The sequence below is a fragment of the Chlorocebus sabaeus genome, chromosome X (genome assembly GCF_047675955.1).
Source record: "Chlorocebus sabaeus isolate Y175 chromosome X, mChlSab1.0.hap1, whole genome shotgun sequence".
NCBI classification, from domain to species: Eukaryota; Metazoa; Chordata; class Mammalia; order Primates; family Cercopithecidae; genus Chlorocebus; species Chlorocebus sabaeus.
Window position 1 is genome coordinate 23,141,500 of NC_132933.1, and position 19,031 is coordinate 23,160,530.

A 19,031-nucleotide genomic window follows, 5' to 3' on the forward strand; every position below is an offset into this window, starting at 1 on the left:
AAATATCACAAATCTACTGTGGGCAGGAGAATGGTATAAAAACTTTAGGAGGGCTATCTTACCTTTTTTGTTGTAGTCTATCAGTGATGTGACCGAGTCAATTTCAGGCAGAGATTTACAAATGCAAATTGCTGAAAAATGTTTCTGCATGCCATTGCCATTCTTTTGGTTTCAGCACTGGATTCAAAATGCCGGGATGGGAAATGGGGCAAATCCGGGAGACAGCTATTTCCTTTGCTGTCTGCTCTTCAGTGGTCAGAGTTTTTCCCCTGCCTGCACCTATGTCCAAACTAGGTAGAATGCCTTCCTCAGGTTCATGTCACCTTTTAGCCCTTCACTCTGAAGGTATTTGTTAGGATTTCCTTCCCAAAGTAGAGCTTTTCTGATCCAACCGAAGAATACAGAAGACAAGTAGCTCAGATGTCAAGTGCTTTAAGGGAAAGATTTTCAAAGAATTAAAACCTCACTCCTTATTTTTGGGAGTACTGTCGCTTACTAAATGTTCCCCATAAGCTTACTTTAGTATAGTACCCCATAACCTCTGCTGTTCTCTTTACCTTTTATCCCATTCATGTGATATAGTATTAGGTATTTATACAAGAATAATGATATAATACTGAGCTTCTTTGTAGCTAGAAAGGATTGTCTAGTGGGAAGGTGGTTCTGAGCTCAGCTAGTTTGCCTGCCTGACTGAACAACTTAGGGAAACATACCTCTTAGTTTTTCTTACCCTTATTTTATTATCAGTTAAAGCAACTGGTGATTTTTATTCCTGAAGTACTTTGAAACATTTAAGTAAAATTTGTTCATAGGTCTGTTATATTTCCAGGGATTTTTGAAGATGTGAAAGACTCTAGATAAACTGTATCACATAATTTTTTAACTTTTTATGTTTCTAAGAAGAGATTACACTTGTTTGCCCAGCTGGAAGAAGAGAGATGTTTTGTGGATGCTGAAAACCTAGAGGACATGCCTTAGCTTTAGCTCTCAGATATTCCTGCCCTGGGACATTTCCCTAGAAGGAACACATTTTACTCTTCTGAGAAACACAGTAACTTTCTCAGGGTTATGTGACGTGTTTATGAATCAAGAGTTGGTCTCTGCTTATACTCTCCAACAGTCTACATTTTTGTTAGGTAACTAGAAAGTCATGACTTTTCCTAATGCAGTAAGTTGTACAATATTCGAATTTGCCAATGTCAAACTTCATTATAATCACCTTTCCAGTAACAGCTCTTTGATGATAACTGAAAATCAGACTCCTGAGATAGAATGAATTCTCAGAAATGAGAAATTCCTTTATTGTTCTCTGTGTAATAAGTTTGAATAAGACATAGCAAATCTCTCTCTTGACATAGCCCTTTAAAGTTCATTTTTCTCAAGCAAGTCATTATTTTATTCTATTTTAGGTAATGCCCCTGAAGCACATGGGAGAGTCTATGTTAGCATCTTCTTTTTCTATTCTTAACTATCAGTGATGATACTAAGTAGCTCACTTTTTTAAAAAAGAGTTTTTTATTTATTTTTAGTAAAAACTTAACTTGAGATAGAAATCATTATTTTTCCTGATAAAAGGAATAAAAAGGAGGATGTTGGTTGGGATAGTGACTAACTACACCATTAATTATTTTAAAATTCATTTGAAATATATATAATTCCCCTAAATGGAGGCAATTTTCACAGACAACTTCGGATATTTCCTGTGTACAGCCCAGTACAGGCTAATCCAAGCAAGGAATTCTCAGTTCAGTGCTGAGGAGCCTCTGACAGGCATTAGTTGGCCTCTAAATGATTGCAAGCTGCTTCAAAATGCACAGTTGTTGTGTTTACCTTTTTAAAGTGACTTTTCTCATGGGATCTTGATCATTTTCAGTGTTTTTCATGCCTTCCTGAAGGTCTGTGTTTATATCCGTTGGCACTTCCCTTCAGCCTAAAGAACTTTCTTCAGCATTTTCTATAGCATATTTCTATAGTGCAAATCTGTTGGTGATGAATTCTTGCATTTAATTTTGTCTGAAAGTATACCTCAGCTTTGTTCTTGAGAGAATTTGTCTCTGAATACAGAATTCTGAATAAATGGATATTTGTATTTCTTCATGAACTTTAAAGATATTATTTCACTGACTTCTGGCCTTAAATTGTTTCTGAAGGAAGTCAAAGTATTCAAATTGTTGTTCCCCTCTGTATAATGCATTGCTTTTCTCTGGCTGCTTTCCAGAGTTTATCTTTATCTTTAGCTTTCTGCTGTTTTAATATGATATACTTTTTTCACACATATCCTGCTTGGGGTTCACTGAGCTCTTTGTATATGTAGATTAATATCTTTCATCAAATTTCAGAAATTGCCAACCCTTATTTCTTCAAATCTTTTAAAATTATTTTCTTTCTCCTCTTTTTCTGCAATTTTATTTACATGTATCTTAGATCTTTGTAATCTCACAAGGTCCCAAGGCTCTGTTTTTTAAAAATAGTTATCTTTCTCTGTGTTCTTCAGATTGGATGTATTTGTTGTGCTCTCTAAGTTCTCTCATTATTCTGTCATCTCTATTCTACTTTTAGGCTCATCTGGTAATTTTTATTTCAGATATCATTTTCTAGCTGTAGAATCACCCAGATGTGGTGGTTACCAGACATGATTATAAAGCAGCTATTACAACTATTCTCAGTGATGTAAAAGAAATATGCTCATAATGAATGTAAAGATAGGAAGTCTCAGCAGAGGAATATACATTTTTTTAAAGAATCCTTGGTTCTTTTTATTTCCAGGCAAAAGAATCCTTGGTTCTTTTTATTTTCAGACAAAAGAACTCTTGGCTCCTTTTAAATGTTTCTATTCCTCTGCTGAGATTTTCTATCTTTTCATTCATTATAAACATATTTTCTTTACATCATGAGCACAGTTATATTAATAACTGCCTTAGTTTCTTGTCTGCTAAATTACCACATCTAGGTGATTTCAGTGTTGGTCTCTGTTAATTGTCCTTTCTTTCGGAAGTGGGCCATCTCTTCCTAGTTTTCTATGTCAAGTAATTTTCGGCTTTTTCCTAGATATGACAGATATTATGTTGTGAAGACTCTGGATTACACTATGTTCTTTCAAAGAATGTTGACTTTGTTTTTGTTTGTTTTAATGGTCAATTTACTTGGTTGGATTCAAGCTGGGAATTCTATTTCTTGGATGGCAGCTCAGTTGTCATTTCAGTTCTTTTAGCCTTAGTTGTGCTGTTGGGAATCTTCCTTATGCTTTCTTGGCTCAGGTATCATGCAGACATTTGAGCAGATCTTATATACAGAATTTAAAGTTCTTTCCCCCTGCCTCTATTGTCTCCTTTCTGGGATTCCCCTCTTGCTTTCCAGTGGCTGTAACTGCCCTGAACTCTCCTTGAGTTCTTTAGGCCATAAAGACTATGGGCTTTCTATTAGAAATTTAGCCATCTTATGAGGTGCTAACTCTGGTCTACCCTCAGACGAAATTGCCCTTTAAAAACTGAGAGACTCACCCTATGCTATTCCTTTCTTCCAAGTATCAGCTTCTCTTCAGAATGTGTCTGCTTTTGTTCACTCTCCAATGTCATCAAGTAGTTATAGGTTTTATTTTGTGTTTTGTCCAAAGATTATAGTTATTATCCATGGGAAGGTTGCTCTGGTAGAATATTACTCCTGAAAGCTCATCTTTGCTGTAACTTCTAAAACTACAAAAACTCAATTAAGAGTTATGTTGAGTAAAACTATAAAAGGACAGACAAGAGGATGGCAAGCAGCAAAATTAAAGGGTCCAACATGGGGAGGTGAAAATGGCAGAACCCTTAAGGGAAAGTCCACAAATCCATGTAAGAGGTAAAATGTCTTTCATGGCCAAAAGTACTTTCTAATATGATAGGAATATACGAATCATAGACTCCTGGAGCCCTGGGTCTGGAAAGAAAGCCTAATGCAAGACAGAGCATAACCAAGTCTGCTTTGTCTGAGACTGTTTTACTTTCAACATGCCTCTTTACCTTAAGAGTATTTGGAGGATTTTTTTCCTAATATGTCAAAAAAAATGCTGCTTTATCTTATGCTTAACTCTGTTCATTTCCTCAACATTTTCAAGGAATACCTACCTAAAAAGTATACCTTTTAACCTTAGGAAATTCGCAACATTCATAATGATGAATTAATGGGAATCAGGCGAGAAGAAGAAATGGAAATGTCTGATGATGAAATAGAAGAAACAACAGAAACAAAAGAAACTGAGGAATCAGGTAAAGATAATTGTTTTCTTTATTTAATAAACATGTACTTGCAGACATGATATTTTCAAACTTTTAATACCCAGTAAGGTACGGTCATCAACCCATCAGCCTGGATACCAGCTGGAAATAATTGGTGAGGCCATATATGTACACACTGGCTGAGTATCAGCCCTGTGGCTACAGGATTTTCTGTGGTTTTCACTTATACATACCTTGCATTGAAGTACCTAATTAAAAGTGGACTTTCTTTTCCAAAAAGCAGTGGGTATTTAGGCAGCTCTAACCTAGTATAGTCAGAACCTCACTGTGAGACAGAGGCCATGTTATAGGTCCATAGGGCAAACTTTTTGAACAACTGATAATACCCTCCCCTTCAATTTCATAATAAACTATCTTGGATGGGAGAATTACCATTGCAGATAATAAAATAGCCAGAAGACTACTCTTTTTAGGCAAACCATTCCAGACAATCTTAGGAGTCAGATTATAGGAAGTTACAATGGAAAAGCCACTGGACCTAAAGTTGAAACACCTGAGTTCTAGTCCAAACTCTGTCCTTCTTGACCTAGGAGGAACTTCTTCCTCACTGAGCCTCAGCTTCCACACTTGTAAGGAGTACATTATAAAAACCATTTAATGGCCAGGCGCCGTGGCTCAGGCCTATAATCTTTGGGAGGCCGAGGCGGGTGGATCACCTGAGTTCAGGAGTTTGAGACCAGCCTGACCAAAACGGCGAAACCCCATCTCTACTAAAAATACAAAAAATTAGCTGGGTGTGGTTGTGTATCCCTGTTATCCCAGCTACTCGGGAGGCTGAGGCAGAAGAATCCCTTGAACCTGGGAGGTGGACATTGCAGTGAGCAGAGGTCGCACCATTGCACTCCAGCCTGGGCAACAAGAGCAAAACTCCGCCTCAAAACAAACAAACATAAAAACATTTAACAGGGATTTTCTGATGGTTAAATGAGTTCATCCACTTATTTAATAACTATTACATGCTAAGCACTATGCTAGAGATTGGAGATATAGTTGTATACTGTTCCTAAGGGGTGTGTGTGTGTGTGTGTGTGTGTAAACAAGAGAGAGAGATTGTAATTCAAATCTGAATTTCCTGGTTCCAGTGCTTGTATAGTGAAGTCAGCAGCTCTATAGCCACTTGAGTGGTCTTAGAATTTTCACTCCATGAACAGAAACTCTGAAGGAAAGAAAAACACCAAGTCAGACTTTGAAAAAGGTATTCATTAGCTATTACATCTGAATTTTTTCTATTTTTGCCATATGTTTGAACCCTAAACATACAAACTGCTATCTATATTGAATAAACTCTTTGTAATCAGTGGTTATCTAGCATTTTCAGGATAGTTAACTAATTACTGGAAATAAATACTGTAAACTTATAGCCAAAGTAAACAAGATAGTTAACTAATTACTGCAAATAAATACTGTAAACTTATAGCCAAAGTAAACAAAGAGTCGAATAAGAATTGAACTATTCAAATTATTTAAGTGCTTAGCTAGGATGTTTTATAGCTGATTAGTCTTTCACTTGTATGATTGTTTACACCTCAGTATCTATAGTATTGTACACAGTGTTTATCCAGTGTTGCCATGAAATAAATGCTACTGTAAGTTTGAGCATCCACTTGATAAATTGCTGAGTTTGTGGAGTTATTGGGGGAGGAGAGGGGTATATGGAAGATTCAGATTGAACACACTTACTAGAGTTATATAATTGCATTTTGCTTCTGTATCTCTTTTGAGTTAAAAGCTGTATTGGCTACTGCACAGAATCTTATTCGTTTAGAGACTGGAAACTCCCTGACAGATCATCTTATAGCTATTTTCTTTCCTGTTCCACATGCCAGGATGCTGCTTTGTCAAATAAAGCTATCTACAATAGACTTAATGGAGCTTACCAAATAGCTTTTCTCCCAGAAGGTTTCAATTCATTTTAATTCAAGGACTTTTGTGCATTTTTCTTCCCCTCGATTGTATCTAATTCTGTTATCTCGCTTCTATAGTACTCAACTGCAGAAATCCCGCTCAATGTGAGCCAGTGTAAAGGTCCTCAGTTTTTATCTAAAGCGGCTACATGTTTTAGCTATCATTTGGTTCCAATTAAAAGCTTAAGCAACTAGATCTCAGAGTTGTTTTTTTCCTCTGTCCATGCCACCAAACTTAAATTGTAGGAGCCTATGGCATGTTTCTGGTTAGATTTTACTTCCCAAAGAAAGTAAAACCAGCCTAGAAGTCTCAGTTATCTTTCCTTGGACTGCCACAAAATTTCTGTTATTTGAGAGACTCTGTATTAGCCAGGCCATATTTGTGATGCAGTACTTTAAATACTCTTGCCATGGAAGAAAGGACTGATGTACACAAAGCAATCTATTGAAGAGGGAGAATCACATCAAAGCAAATCATGATAGTGTAAAACTATTTCATTATCTTGTTAGCCATGATGGAAAGTACTGTACCCAGTAAACATAAGAAAAGCTGTTCCCTGTCAACACCCATCTTCTGCTCTCTTTACTTAGACTAGTGGTTCTCAGACTTGGTATACTGAAGAATCATTTGGGTTACCTTTACAAATTCAGATGTCTAAGCTGCAGAATCTGATCCAATAGGTCTGTAATAGGGTTGAGGAATCTGCATTTTATCAGCCATCCTAAATGATTTTGATGCTCGTGGTCTGGGAAGCACATTTGGAAAACACTGACTTAGACTAATTCTCCTTCATTGTTCTGGCCAAAGTTTTCTGTTCCCTTGATATTAATCTAGTCTCATTCTTCCTCCCCCACCTTTTATTTTCCATTATTGCCACTTTAAGAGTTTGGCCAATTAATTAACAAGCACTATGTCCTATAAGCTGATGGAGATAGATATAAATATGTGTAAATCCACACAAAATTTTAGAAATACCACTTGCTGCTAACATGGAAGGTACTGATTAGAATGCAGCAGGGCAAGAGATATCAGGTGTGGGCCAGAGTCATCACAGTCAGTGAAAAATTGATCAGGTCCTCGAAAGATGAACAGGTATAGATGATAGGAAGGAAGATAAGAAAGCATCTTGATGGTGGGGGGAAGGGAGGGAGTAAAAGGATCGGGGCTCAAAGAGGAAAATAAGCATGATGTATATAGGGGACAAAAGACTGAGTAGAGTAGATGGGTCCAAATTGTGGAGGGCTATGTATGCCAACCTTAGACTTCGCATTGTAAGCAATATGCCACTGTAAGCACATCTTGCCCGTGGCACTAATATGATGAAAGCAACATGAATTATACATTTTAAGAGATAATCTTCAATTAAGAGAGTCTAACCAGATACTTTTACAGGAAGTGAGATGTAAAATGATGAGGGTGGGACCAGAGTGAAGGCAAGAGGAACTGAGACAAAAATGGTAGAAGAAAAGGAGGCAGTGGATTCAATGAGATTAAAGATGCTAGGAGTCATTTTCAAGGAATATACCTAAGTCTTTAGTGCCAGATTGGATATAGATGATTAAGAAAAGGAAAGAGCCAGGAATGAATCTGTGTTTTCTAGTCTGAGAGATTGGAGACCTGTTGGTTGTATTGGTTCACTAGAGATGTCATAACAAAGTACCACAAAGTGGGTTGCTTAAATGACAGAAATGTATTGTCTCACAGTTCTGGAAGCTAGAAATCTGAGATCAAGATTTCAGCAGGGTTAGCTCCTTGTGAGGGAGAATCTGTTCCATTCCTGTCTCCTAGTTTCTGGTCATTTTCCAGCAATCTTTGGTGTTCCTTGTCTGGTAGATGCATCATCCCAATTTCTGCCTTCATGTTTACACAGTGTTCTCCCTGTGTGCATGCCTGTTTCTATGACCAAATTTCCTCTGTCAGTAAGGATATCAATCATATCAAGTTAGGACCCACCATAATGACCTCATTGTAATTTGACTACCTCATAAAGAACCTGTTTCCCAATAAACCAGATTCTGAGAGCTTCAACATATCTTTTTTGAGAGGACACAATTCAAACCGTAACAGTAGAACTGACAGAAATGGACTGATGGATGGGTCTGATTTCCAGAATATGATGAGATGAACTGGAGATAGTAGATCATTGAGAAATGGGCAGAAGGGATTTGTATTCAAATTAGAGTTGAAGAAACTAGAAGGAATAGTAGATGGTAGTGAAGAGGTATTGGCTGAAGCCCTGAGAAAATTACTAAAGGAGTATGAAAGGCAAGTGAAAGAAGAGCAAAAGGTTGAATATAGAATTGTGGGGGCTACCCACAATAAGGGAGAAGGAAAGAGGAGTTTGCAGAGGAGTTAGAAAAAAAAGCAGTTCTGAGAGGGTGGAAGAAAACTAGAAACAAATTGGGTTGTGGAAACCAAGAAAAGCTTTTATAGAAGTAAGTAGTCATTGACATTAACAGATGTTACAAAGAAAATCGGAATTGAGAGAAACAGTGCTGGGCAAGAGCTATTTTAGTAGAGTGATAGAGGTAGGGCCAGAATATATGACATTAATAAAATAAAGTAAACAAAGACCGTAGGTCAAGAAGTTGGGTACTAAGCAAAAGGAAATATGGATATTACAAATGGCAATGAGAATCGATGAAGTTAAGGATTTTTGTTGTTGTTGTTGTTGTTGTTGTTGTTGTTGTTGTTGTTCAATAAAAAGGAAGGAGGCAATGGAGAGTATGAGATTGAAGATGCTAGAAAATAAAAGAGTACTTACGGAAGCAGAATCTTTGAAAAAAAGAAAGGGAAAGGATCCATATTCAAGTGGCGTTTACTTTAGAGAGGAGAGAGCCTGCTTTCTCTGAGACAAGAGAGGGGAAGCTGAAAGTGTGTAGGTAGCCCAGTCTTCTCCATATACTAACAGATTGTTTATTAATCACAAAAATGATTTGGATATGAGACCACGAGGAGAAGGGAACTGATTTGGAATAAATGCTATGGGCAGTATGGAAGGAAGAAATCAGTGAGAGGTGAGAAATCCATCAGCAAGGGCCAACATGAGTGTGTATTGATCTAGTTGCCTAGCTCTACAACTTCCTATAAGAGTTCTCTGTGGCCCAGGATAAGAGAGAGTGGAGTCAAGTGACTGTGAATTGGGGATTGGCATGGTAAGCCTGGCCAAAGGTTTTCAGGAAGCTGAAGCAATACAAGGCACTAAGGAGTTTGCACTGGGATCTATTCAGCCAGAAAGCAGCTAATGAACTAGCTTAGTGAAGTTGGCCACTCTGTGAGATTAAAGATCCCAGCAAGGAAAGAGAGCAGTCTTGGGGTGATGAGAGGCAGTGAGGAAAATGGCAGATGAGGATTCTATGTTTGAGATGGGAATTTAGAGATCTAAGAGGGGTAACAATGAGGTTCCAGGTGCATCCATGCTGGCAGAAGCCGAGACAATAACCTGTAGAGGCAAAGGAAAGGAAAGCAAGGCATTGTGAGGTCGGGAAACTCACTTGAGATTTTTTGCCTGAGCTGACCTGCAACCACCCCAATAGGTCTTATTCATATCATTTCCTGCCCTTTCTTCCCACTCTTTGTTCTTTTCAGCTTTTTCCCTTTGTGAATCTCTGCAACTCAAACTTTCTTATGAGCCTTGAGTGGAATGTTACCCATTCTTCCTTCTATAATTTTGTAACATTTTTGGCATCTCCTGTAATTAAGCTTTAAAAGGGTGGCTGACTCCCTGAATTTACTTCTACTAATTTTTTTTCTTGTTTTCTTTGTACCATTGAAGAGACTCAGGCACTAATTTTTTAATGGCACAAAATCATTTTTGATCTTTTGTTGTACAGAAACATGTCTGGGATTTTGCTGTTAGTGGCTCCTCTAAAAAGAGGAGTTCACAGCTGCCTTCATACTTTCATATTGCCATGATGAACTGGCAGCCTTCAGATCTGAGGAACAATTGTCATAAAGAGAAACATTTTCCCCACATAGGAAATAGTCATAAAGGAGAAGCCAAGAACTAATGATGGCAGGATATGAATACATTCACTGTACTATGCTCTTTAGTATCGGGACTGATGGATTCACCTACTCAAACATATTATTAAAAGGTAATATTGAACTTTTCAATGTTCTGGCAATGTACAAAGAACTTCAACTTCAGAAATGGGCCCAATTAATATTAAGTCTGTGAAAGGAAAGACTTGGTGTCCTCATTAAAATGACAAAAAACCCTCATTTCAGAGAGTGGGAACTATATTTTGTAGGTAAGGTCCCCTCAGTAGCATTACAGGCGATCGCATTTTCTTTTGCTTGGTGACAGGTCCACACTGAGAAGATTATCATCTGCTCCCACTTGGCTGCAGGTATCTATCACCGCTCATCAGCATGCCCTTTCCCCCAGGACAAAAGCAGTCTCTCCTCATTTTCTCAGAGGGAAAATATTTTTACATTTAAACTGGAGAATACACCTCTAATCATTCTCCTAGATCTCTGTCCTTTTCTCTTCCATGTATCTCCATGTGACATGTAGAACATGAGCATAATTACTGACCTGCAGTACAAGAAGAAATAAAAGGAGGAAAATGAAATATCACTATTTCATATTGAGCCGTGTGGACTGCCAGAGGACAAACATGCAAACCAAAGCAGAAATAAATAATTGTTAATCTGTTAATCTGAAATAAATAATTGTTAATTGTAATCACTTGATTTACAGAGTAACCTGTGTACTATTCAGCCAAACTCCAGCTCAAGATACTGTCCTTGGTACTCACCCCACAAGCAAACCAAATATTTCTTCCTCTGTTTGGCAGATAGTTAGTATGCCTTTTTCTATAGAGTTTTGTATATAAAAATCATCTTCACTCTTAGCATCTTCTTTTGATGTTGTGGTTGTTAGTGCTTGTCTGATGAAAAGTATCCCAACCACTGGAAGAGATGGCAAGGATAGATATTATTTGGAGTGCTTGGAATCCAAAAGACACAAAATCTGCATAACAACAAGAATTAAAATTAATAATAAAACCAATCATAAAATGAGTATGTCATGCCAAAGATCTTTTTGTAAGATTTTAAAACTAAAGTGCAAGGTTTAAATCTGCTGTATCAGGACCATTGCATGGCCATCCACAGAAAACAAATGTGGATGCTAAGAACACCTCAACAACACTGGTAGTAGAAGATATTTCTAACCAGAACCCTTCCTATCACATTGCCACTTTCTGCTTTGGACAGATAATCTGACCACAGCAGCCTACATCAGTACATACTAGTTTTAGGAAAACCCCCGTGTTCAAGGAATTGAATTAAACCCAGCACCTCTCTAAAGGCAGCTTCCTTTTAGGAGTAGGGAATGTTTTCACACTAATACAGGGTTTTTTTTTTTCTATATATTTGTCTTAGTCCATTTTATGTTGCTGTAAAGGAATACCTAAGACTGGGTAATTTATAAAGAAAAAAGGTTTATTTGACTCACAATTCTGAAGGCTGGAAAATTCAAGATTGAGTATTTACATCTGGTAAGAGCCTCAGGCTGCTTCCACTCATGGCAGAAGGTAAAGGGGAGCCAGTGTAGGCAGAGATCATATGGTGAAAGAGGAAGCAAGAGGATAGGGGAGGTGTCAGGCTTTTTTATTTTATTTTATTTTTGAAATGGAGTCTCGCACTGTTGCCAGTCTGGAGTGCTGTGGCGCGATCTTGGCTCACTGCAACCTCTGACTCCCTGGTTCAGGATTCTCCTGCCTCAGCCTCCCCAGTAGCTGGGATTACAGGCACACGCCACCATGCCCAGCTAATTTTTGTATTTTTAGTAGAGATGGGGTTTCATGTTGGCCATAATGGTCTCAATCTCCTGACCTCGTGATCCACCCACCTCGGCCTCCCAAAGTGCTGGGATTACAAGCATGAACTGAGCCACGGAGCCCAGCCAGGCTCTTTGTAACAACTAATAGAGTGAGAATGCATCCCCCTCCCCAGGAAGGGCATTAATCTATTCATGAGGGATCCACCCTTATGACCTAAACACCTCCCACTAGGCCCAACACCACCACATTAGGGATCAAATTTCAATATGGGTTTTGCTGAGGAAAAATAAATCATAACCAAACCACAGCAATATTTCATCTTTGTAATGCACAAGTTCTTTCCATTCATTATTTAGAGGATGAATCTTCTCTTTGAAATTCCTTTAGATAAACCCTTCTTTCACCATTTATAGCTAATAATTTTTATGGTTTAATTTCTTTTTTTTTTTTTGGAGACAGAGTTTCGCTCTTGTTGCCCGGGCTGGAGTGCAATGGTGTAATCTCAGCTCACCGCAACCTCTGCCTCCTGGGTTCAAGGGATTCTCCTGCCTCATACTCCCGAGTAGCTGGGATTACAGGCACGCGCCACCACAGCCAGCTAATTTTGTATTTTTAGTAGAGACAGGTTTCTCTGTGTTGGTCAGGCTGGTCTCAAACTCCTGACCTCGGGCCTCCCAAAGTGCTGGGATTACAGGCATGAGCCACTGCACCCGGCCAGTTTAATTTCTGTCACTTTTCTTTTACTTTCTTCTACCCAAAGTTCTTCCCTATAAGTAATTAAGAAAATTCATATCTTTGTCAAATTGCCTTTTAACTTTCTTTTTTTTTTTCTTTTTTTTTTTACATTTAATATACAAATTGTAAATTTGATCCATTTTTTATTTTTATTTTTTCATGTCAGAGTTTGATTTAGTCCTGCTGCAAACACATGGAATCTGAAAAGTTTAATGCAAACGGAATAGATTTCTTGGGATCTAATATTTTTTAAATTGCCTGATAGCTTACCCTCTAAGAAAACTTATTTAAGAGAGGCAAATTATTTTGGGAGATGAGTATAAGAGGTAGTAGTAGGAAGTTAAGGAAAATCACCACTACATATTGCAGAAATGTATTGGAACGCAAGTATGGCCCAAAGAAAAAGCTCCACTGAAAAAAAATGTTGAATTCTGACTATAGAACTAGCACCCTGCTCCCAGGTCAATAATTTGAACAAAAAAAAAATAAAAAAGACCTTTCTCAATCCTGAGGTTAGTGAAGGAATATAGGAGAGTTGTGTGTTAATGTGACTCCTGAAATCAAAGAGCAGTACTATTCAAAGGGCATAATGTCTTGATCTCAGGATCAAATATTCTAGACCTTGAGTCGAAGAATCTGCATTACAGTAGAAAAATGGGGAGTGCTTTATGCATGTGGATTGAGGGCACACCAGCAACCTACATGTGCAGCATTCTCTAAGCCATAATGGCCATTCTCATCTCCCACTCAGGGCAGGAATAAGACTCTTCTCTTGCAGCACTCTGATAAGTTGGGTTTCTTCTTCTTCTTTGCAAATAATAGGGAAACTAAACATTTATACCTATTGCACCCCCAAAGCTGAAAGCAATAAAGAATGAACACATACAGCAGGCTGTTAGATGCATCTCTGTTTAGGAATTGCCTCAACATTGGGTTTCTATTGACAGAACAGAGGAAGTTGCCTCTGACCTTCCTGAGGCTCCCATTGTACCCTAGCTTAGCAGCCCACAGTTAATTTTAAGTGGCAAAAGAAAATTCCTCCAGGATAAGAAGATTTCTACTAAAACAGTGTTCTCCATAGGGTATATGAGCACATTCAACTGTCACTAGAAAAGAACCTGAGGGCGGACACACGGTGCCTACTGCTAGAAATCTTGCAGTTAGATTAGAATGGAAGAGTGTCTGAGTGTTTAGGTAATTTTAGACGTCAGGATATGGCTGACAGGTTATGTTCAGGGCCTACGCTTGATACTCTCAAAATACAAACAAAAATAACTGCCTAGAGAGAACATCCATGTCCTAAAAGACAAAACATTTTATCTGGGTGAAGGGATGACTTAACTCATGAAACTTGAGAACACAGAACAAAAACAAAAATAGTTTCCTGGAACATATTCAACTAGAAGGGCAAGGCATTTTCCTACATAAAACATTATAATTTTCCCAGTACTCCAGAGGTTTTCCAATAAATAATTTTTCAGTGAAAAGGCCTGGATCAAACCTAGAAGTGACACCAGTCCCCGACAAACACAAGTCACAGGTCCCTGTGCAGGTCTCAGGGTCGAGTCGTCCAAGAACACCAACACTGCCATGAGCCTGGCCTGTGGTTTCATCTTTCTCAAAGGGACCAGCTGGAGGGTCCAAGCTGCTTTACAGAAGAGTTCTATCTGGTAAGCCCGGGTGGTGAACGAAGCCAAAGATGACAACATAAGAAGTGGTCAAAGGCAAGGTTTCCTAGCGCTGCCTTTGTCTTCTTCCCACGGCCTGGCCTGAGTGCTAAAGCTGGGCCCCAGGAGGGGAGTTCTTCAGTGGGGCCTGCTCACCCAGGCTGGAGCAAGTCCACAGGCCTGTCATGCAGGGAAGAGCTCTGGCAGGCTTTCTCTATAGCAGTACTTTGCTATGGGGTCCCAGTCGGTGTTCTCATGCTGCAGGCTCTGGGATGAGGTCCTCCTTTTGACCAGGCACAACTCCAAGTGATCTTTGACTGCCATAGAGAGGTTCTGGAATGCCACAGCTGCCCGATTGAGGAAGTGCTCCAGGAGAAGTTGCTTGCTGGGCTGCAGGCAGCCGGAGACACAGTACTCAGCAGCCATTTGACCAGCAGCCATCGCAGCAGTACTGCTTTGTGCTAGAGACGTTGACGTTACAGCAGCCATTCACCAGCAAATCCTTCCTCTCACAAACGTAGCTGAGTTCATCTTTGATGAGGTGTTTCCCTTGAATGGAGTTGCGGCACTGATTGCTGGGAGGACTGCTATTGCCGAAGTTAAACTGCACTTTCCACGGGATGAGCTGATCATGGTCTTGAACCTGCAGGGGAATTCCCATCCCTCACTGCCCTCTCCTCCTGCTTGGAGGTGCTGCTGAGGAAGTAGACAAGCGCAGCCCAAAGACCAGGGCGAGAACCCACTTCTTCCGCAGAAGCCGGCGCCACACCATGGCCGCCAGGTTCACCATCCCAGACGCAGCAGGCCCCGCCCTTGGGTGCCGGGCAGCCCCATCCCTCCAGGCGGGCGCGGGCGCGGGCGCCAGGGCCTGCGGCCCAGTCTGCTTTGATCCATTTTAAAAATGTCTCTTTTTCTGGGTTTTGTGTTCTGTTAGTAATCAAAAAAGGTATAAACTACAAATGTTTCCATTAATTTGGCGTGTAAACAATAGAAACTAGTGGGATCATATTTTTTGAACCATAGTCATAAGCCTGAAACTTGATTTTCTAAATTGTATTTTCTGGACTACATTGAAACTAGTGTTATTGACCTCTTTAATACCTATGGAAAACCCACCATAATTATTTGGTTCTCATTAAAAATAAGGTTGAGGAGACGGCTCAAAATAAAAGCCTTGCCTTTTTACCCAATTTATGTCTACCCTTACACAATTTTTTGCTTTCTACTTCATTCTACCTTTCATTCTAAAGGTACTCAATGAATGTTTGTTGAGTGAATGAAAATCTGATTAAATATTTTGAAATAGGCTTTATGATTTTTGAACTTGAAAATGTGCCCTAAACCATAATTACATATAACCTAAGTTTCCTTCATTTTTTAAATTAATAAGTTTCTTTTTTAGAGCAGCTTATGTTCACAGCAAAATCAAATGGAAAGTGGAGAGTTTCCATATAATCTCTGTCCCTGTAGAAGCACAGTATCCCCCACTATCAACATCCTCCACCAAAATGGTACATTTTGTTACAATTGATTACAATTTGTTACTATTGATGAACCTATATTAACATATCATCATTACCTAAAGTTTATAGTTTACATTAGGGTTCATTCTTGGTCTTGTGTATTCTTTGGGTTTTGACAAATTTAAAATGGTGTGTATCCACCATTGTTGTATCATACAGAATAGTTTCACTGCCCTAAAAATCCTCTGTGCTCCCCCTTTTCATCCCTTCCGCTTCACTAATCACTGGCAATGACTAATCTTTTTACTATCTCCAGTAAAAAGTTTTGCCTTTTCCAGAATATTATATAGTTGTAATCCTATAGTATGTAGCCTTTTCAGATTGGCTTTTTTCACTTAGTAATATACATTTAATTTTCTTTCATGTCTTTTCATGGCTTGATGGCTCATTTCTTTTTAGCACTGAATAATATTCCATTGTCTGGATGTACTGCAGTTTATCCATTCACTTACTGAAGGACATCTTCATTGCTTCCAACTTTTAGCAATTATGAATAAAGCTGCTGTAAACATCCATGTGCAGATTTTTGTGTGGACACAAGTTTTTAGTTCATTTGGATAAATGCTAAGGAGCATGATTGCTGGATAGTATGATAAGAGTATGTTTAGTTTTGTAAGAAACTGACAAACTGTCTGCTTACTTTGCATTTGTTTAATTTGTTCTTCTTCTTTTAGTTTCCTAAGGTAAAAGCTTAGATTATTAATGTTAGAACTTTCTTTATGTCTAATAGATGGATTAAATGCTATAAATTTCCCGCATAAGTACTGCTTTCACTGCATTTCACAAATTTTAATAACTTGTATTTTCATTTTCATTTATTTTAAAATACTTGTAGATTTTTCTTGAGATTTCTTTTTTAATCTGTGTGTTACTTAGAAGTATACTGTTCAAACTCCATGTATTTAGGGAATTTCCAGCTATCTTTCTGTTACTGATTTCTAATTTACTTCCATTGTGATCTGAGAACATACATCGTAAAATTTCTCTTCTTTTACTTTTTAAGGTGTGCTTTATGGCCCATAATGTGGTCTCTCTTGGTTAAACTTCCATGTGAGTTGAGAAGAATGTGTAATCTGCTCTTATTAGATGAAATAGTCTATACATGGTAATTATATACAGTGGTTTGATGGTGGTATTCAGTTCAACTGTGTCATTACTGATTTCTGTTTGCTGGATCTGTCCATTTCTGATAGAAGGGAGCTAAACTCTCCAACTGTAATAGTAGATTCATGTATTTCTCCTTGCAGTTCTATCAGTTATTCGCTTGTGTATTCTAATGCTCTGTTATTAGGCTCATAAACAGTATTGGTATGTCTTCTTGGAGTATTAACCCCTTCAATAGTATGCAGTGCCCCTCTTACTCCCTGATAAATTTCATTGCTCTGAAATCAACTCTGTCTGAAATTAATATAGCCACTTCCACTTTATTTTAATTAGTGTTAAAATGGCATATCTTTCTCCATCTTTTTACTTTTAATCTATATGCACCCTATATTTAAAGTGGATTTCTTGTAGACAACCTATGGTTAGGTCCTATTTTTTAATCCACACTGACATCTGTCTTTTAATTGGTATACTTAGACAATAATTTTTAAAGTGATTATTGATATAGTTGCATAAATATCTACCATATTTGTTGCTATTTTCTTTTGGTTACCCTTGTTTTTTGTTTCTAGTTTTGTCTTCTGTACTTGTTCCGCCTTTGTATTTTTAATTGAACATATTATATTATTCGATTATTTTCTCCTTTATCATATCATTTATACTTCTTTTTTCACATTTTTTGGTGGTTGCCCTAGATTATATACATTTGCAATTAATTCAAGCCCACTTTCAAATAATGCTATACCATTTCATGGGTACTACAAGTATCTTATAATAGCAAAATGCTCCTGATTCTCCCCTTCCACTTCTTGCATCATTGCTGTCATTTTTTTTTCACTTGTCCATAAGCATACATAAATACATACAGGAATACTTCACCTCACAGATATTACAGGTTCCGTTTCAGACCATTGCAATAAAGCTAATATTGCAATAAAGCAAGTCATATGAATTATTTGGTTTCCCAGTTCATATAAAAGTTGTCTACATTATACTGTAGTCTTTTAAGCATAATGCCTAAAAAAATGTACATACCTTAATTTTAAAAGACTGTATTGCTAAAAAAAAAAAAAAAAAAATGCTAACTATCATCTGAGCCTTCAGCAAGTTGTAATCTTTTTGCTGGGGGAGAATTTTGCCTTTATGTGGATGGCTGCTGACTGATCAAGTTGGTGGTTGCTGAAGGTTGATGTGACTGTAGCAATGACTGTATGAAAATCCTAGATGGCATCTTATTTCAATAGAAGGCTGTTTTGTCTATATTGAAAATTTATTGATTAGTGTAGCCATTTTCATTAACTGTGTTAGCCAGATTTTCTGAATAACTTGTTGCAGTTTTTACATCTCCACTTACTACTTTACCTTGCACTTTTATATTATAGAGATGGCTTCTTTCCTTAAACCTCATGAACCAGCCTCTGCTAGCTTCCAGCTTTTTCTCTGCAGCTTCCTCAGCTCACCTCTCTCAGCCTTCATAGAATTTAAGAGAGTTAGGGCCTTACTCTGGATCAGGCTTCAGTTTAAGGGAATGTGTGGCTACTTTGTTCTTCTATGAAAGTCACTAAAACGTTCTCCATATCAACCATAAGGCTATTTCACTTACTTAACCATTCTTGTGTTCGCTGGAATAGCACTTTTAATTTCCTTCAAGAACTTGTCATTTGCATTCACAACTTGGTTAACTGTTTGGTGCAAAAGGCACTGCTTTCAGCCTATCTTGGCTTTTGACATGCCTTCCTCACCACACTAAATCATTTATAGCTTTGATTTAAAGTGAGAGACATGTGACACTTCCTTTTACTTGAACACTTAGAGACCATTAAAGGGGTATCAATTGACCTAATTTTAATATTGTTGTGTCTCGGAATAAGAAAGCCCAAGGAGAGGGAGAGAGATGGGGGATTGTCTGATCAGTGGAGCAGTCAGAACACACACATTTACCAAGTTTGCCATCTTCTATGGGCACAATCCATGGCACCCGAAAGAATTGATGGTAACATCAAAGATCACTGAACACAGATCACCATAAAA

At 38.1% G+C, this 19,031-nt stretch overlaps 1 protein-coding gene and 1 pseudogene across 11 annotated transcripts in view; one reads left to right on the top strand and one right to left on the bottom strand.

Moving 5' to 3' along the window:
• The window catches only part of ENOX2 (ecto-NOX disulfide-thiol exchanger 2), a 285,986-nt gene that overhangs the window by 249,281 nt on the left and 17,674 nt on the right, over positions 1–19,031 (top strand). For all 11 annotated transcript variants that reach the window (XM_007992695.3, XM_037989138.2, XM_037989137.2 and 8 more), the window contains one exon: positions 4,130–4,244. In XM_007992695.3, coding sequence (XP_007990886.1) covers positions 4,130–4,244 — 115 coding nt within the window. The remainder of the gene's footprint in view (positions 1–4,129; positions 4,245–19,031) is intronic.
• Positions 14,048–15,826, bottom strand: LOC140710738 (SREBP regulating gene protein pseudogene; annotated as a pseudogene).